The 2673-nt window shown below is 38.2% G+C and overlaps 2 protein-coding genes across 3 annotated transcripts in view; one reads left to right on the top strand and one right to left on the bottom strand.

The window, feature by feature from the left end:
- Positions 1–985, bottom strand: part of LOC118418463 (N-acetylglucosamine-1-phosphodiester alpha-N-acetylglucosaminidase-like) — a 15123-nt gene extending 14138 nt beyond the window's left edge. For both annotated transcript variants that reach the window (XM_035824395.1, XM_035824396.1), the window contains exon 1: positions 845–985. In XM_035824395.1, the coding sequence (XP_035680288.1) occupies positions 845–930 (86 nt within the window). In that variant the 5' untranslated portion in view covers positions 931–985. The remainder of the gene's footprint in view (positions 1–844) is intronic.
- Positions 986–1134: 149 nt separating this feature from the next.
- LOC118417595 (NADH dehydrogenase (ubiquinone) complex I, assembly factor 6-like) overlaps positions 1135–2673 on the top strand; it is a 3813-nt gene continuing 2274 nt past the window's right edge. The window contains exons 1-4 of the mRNA XM_035823192.1: positions 1135–1309; positions 1837–1936; positions 2062–2142; positions 2474–2549. Of these exons, the coding sequence (XP_035679085.1) occupies positions 1161–1309; positions 1837–1936; positions 2062–2142; positions 2474–2549 (406 nt within the window). The 5' untranslated portion in view covers positions 1135–1160. The remainder of the gene's footprint in view (positions 1310–1836; positions 1937–2061; positions 2143–2473; positions 2550–2673) is intronic.

Below are 2673 nucleotides of genomic sequence, written 5' to 3'. Positions count from 1 at the left end.
CCTAGACGGTGGCGGATTCGAGCCTATTTGGCAAAGAAAAAAACAGAAATGGTTCCTGAACAATTTTGGTATGATCCATACTTCCTAAATTCAGAGTGGTGCAGGTAAAAGTTGTCTGGTGCAGGTAATTTTCAATGTTACCTGCACCAGTGTAGGTATGCAGAAAAAGTATTTTGAGCCCTGGCATGTGAATGTATGTTGACAGTGACAACATGGGCCATTTTATTTTGCTGGCTGTATGTTAGTTTTTGCAGTTTACATGTGTGTGAAACATTGAATTATAACATTATACTAGATACTAAACATTGGGAAATATGGTAATAGCCACAAAATATTGAATAAGATATCATAAACTTAAGGGCAAACAGCTAGGAAGATGTGATGGATTTCAAGAAACCAGATAAATCAAAGTACCTAATATGTAGTATCAATATACTGATGATGTAATGTTGTCAATTGTTACCAGGTTGTTACAAGGTAATTGTCAACACGGATATCCGGTAGGACCAAGGAGGTAGGACCAAGGTTGGAAATAATTCTTCAACCTTGCGATTTTATTTCATTTTTCCAACTTTCATAATTACTGGCTGATCGAAGATATTTGGCAAGAAAACAATATCTGGGAAGCGAAAAATCTCAGTTGTAATATTTTTTACTGTAGTAGAATTATTTACCGCAGCAATATTATAACTCGCACGCGTTACAATTTGATTACATAACGTTAGCTGCCCCGCCTCCCCTCCCCCAACACCATATGCTATCTAAAAATCCATGACGATCGTCACCAAACAAAAGCAGCAAATCTTGCCACGGTCACTCGAACATTATATGTTGTATTACTTACGGTCCTGGCGAGATATATGCCCGTACAGATGAAAAAACAATCAAAATGTTGACGAGGACACTTTTCATACTCGTGACTGCCGCCATCTTTCCTGCCGATGTGACCTTTGAACTTTCAATATTAACTTGTGTTAACTAAACTGAACAAACCTTCTCTAAAGTATGGATTTAACTTAGTGTCTAGGTTGATAATACTTTAATCTGTCATTGTCGTCAAAAGTTGGAACTTCAGCAGTGAAAATGTGCTAGAAAAATTTTAGTGGCAACAGGCACTAGGCAGCTAGTGCTAGTTAACGAAGGTCGGGGGTCAAAAGAAAATGGCGGCACAGATGAACTTGTTTCGGTCGGGTCGTCAGTTGTCTGTGTTTTTGACACCACAGAAGCTTTTACCCTGCGCTAGCTGCCTTTGGAGAAGTGCTTCAACAACAAGACAATCACATGGACAGTACTGCATGGATTTAGTGAGGTGAGCCGTCATTTTACAGACTTTTTGATAACGTTTAGATGGATCTTCGATGACCTACTCATATTTTACAAACGTAATTTTGTTTCGGTGTGAGGGTCAGAAAGGGGGCGTGGCATATTAAGAATAATGTGCCGAGGCTAATAGACATGTTGTTCCTGTCAATGAGAATTATTTGGCACTATTGACAGAATGGGTCTTTGCACAATCAAGGATTTTGACCTGAATAACACCTCACGATCCTGTCTACCTACCTAAGTGTCAACCACACTACCCACAGAGCTATTGAAACAATTGACTATTTACTGATTCAGAGGTATTTCAGACCCATACTTCCCACCAATAAGATCTTTTACTATTGACAGGGTGTTCTTGCCAATATTATACCATGCTGTAAAAACAATTTATGTACATCAATTAAACTATTAATTATAAGGGGTCTATCAATGCATGATGTGTCTGTACTGTAGATTGCAAAATGTTTTATCATGTAGTCTACATAACACTTCTTCATGTTCCTTCCCCTACAGAAAGCATGACTACGAGAACTACCTCTGTGTGCTGCTCCTCCCCAGCACTGCACATCAGGCTGCGTTTGCAGTTAGGGCCTTCAACGTGGAACTGGCATTGGTAAAAAAAACATAAAACTTTTGTTTGTTTGTTGTGCAATATATGACCATGATAAAAAGTGCTTCACAATTTGTTTATATTACATTATATACATAATAGTCATTGTATAATTTGTTTCCTTGCAGGTCAGAGACTCAGTAACAGACAAGAACATAGGAAAGATGAGGATGCAGTTCTGGAAGGATACTCTGTCAGACATTTATCGGGTACAGAAATTTATTTGGATATTTTTAAAAACCCTTTTGTCCTTGATAAGGGCCTGACAAAACCTTCCTGACTGTCAGTCAGAGCATTCAACCAATAAGGGCATGGCAATAAGTGGTTAGACAAATGAGAGAGTTGCTGCATACCCATTAAATATTTTCATTTCTATGTTTTTAATTTGCATTTCTACATTTGATGGAGGTGGGTGGGTCAATGGGATCAGTCTATTCTGCTAGGGATGGAAATTAAGAGGATGTTAACAATATGTTAACAAACACTAGCCTTTCTAGATTTTAAGGTTATTGTTGGATTTTTCTTAATTTCTTCATGCAGGAAAGACCTCCACAGCAGCCAGTAGCTCAAGAACTTGCCAAGGTAGGTCTTCATGAACGAACTTCTCTTGTTTCAAGTTGGTGGGCTCAATTTATTGTGAGTCATTGATAAGAGACTTTTGAAGTCTTTGCACAATGGTAGGATGGCTCTGCCAGAATGGATTCTATTGTTACTCAGCCATATAAAAGTATACATATTGT

This window comes from Branchiostoma floridae, chromosome 6, assembly GCF_000003815.2.
Source record: "Branchiostoma floridae strain S238N-H82 chromosome 6, Bfl_VNyyK, whole genome shotgun sequence".
Taxonomy (NCBI): Eukaryota; Metazoa; Chordata; class Leptocardii; order Amphioxiformes; family Branchiostomatidae; genus Branchiostoma; species Branchiostoma floridae.
The sequence above is the reverse complement of the archived record's forward strand: the minus strand, read 5'-3'. Positions and strand labels throughout refer to the sequence as shown.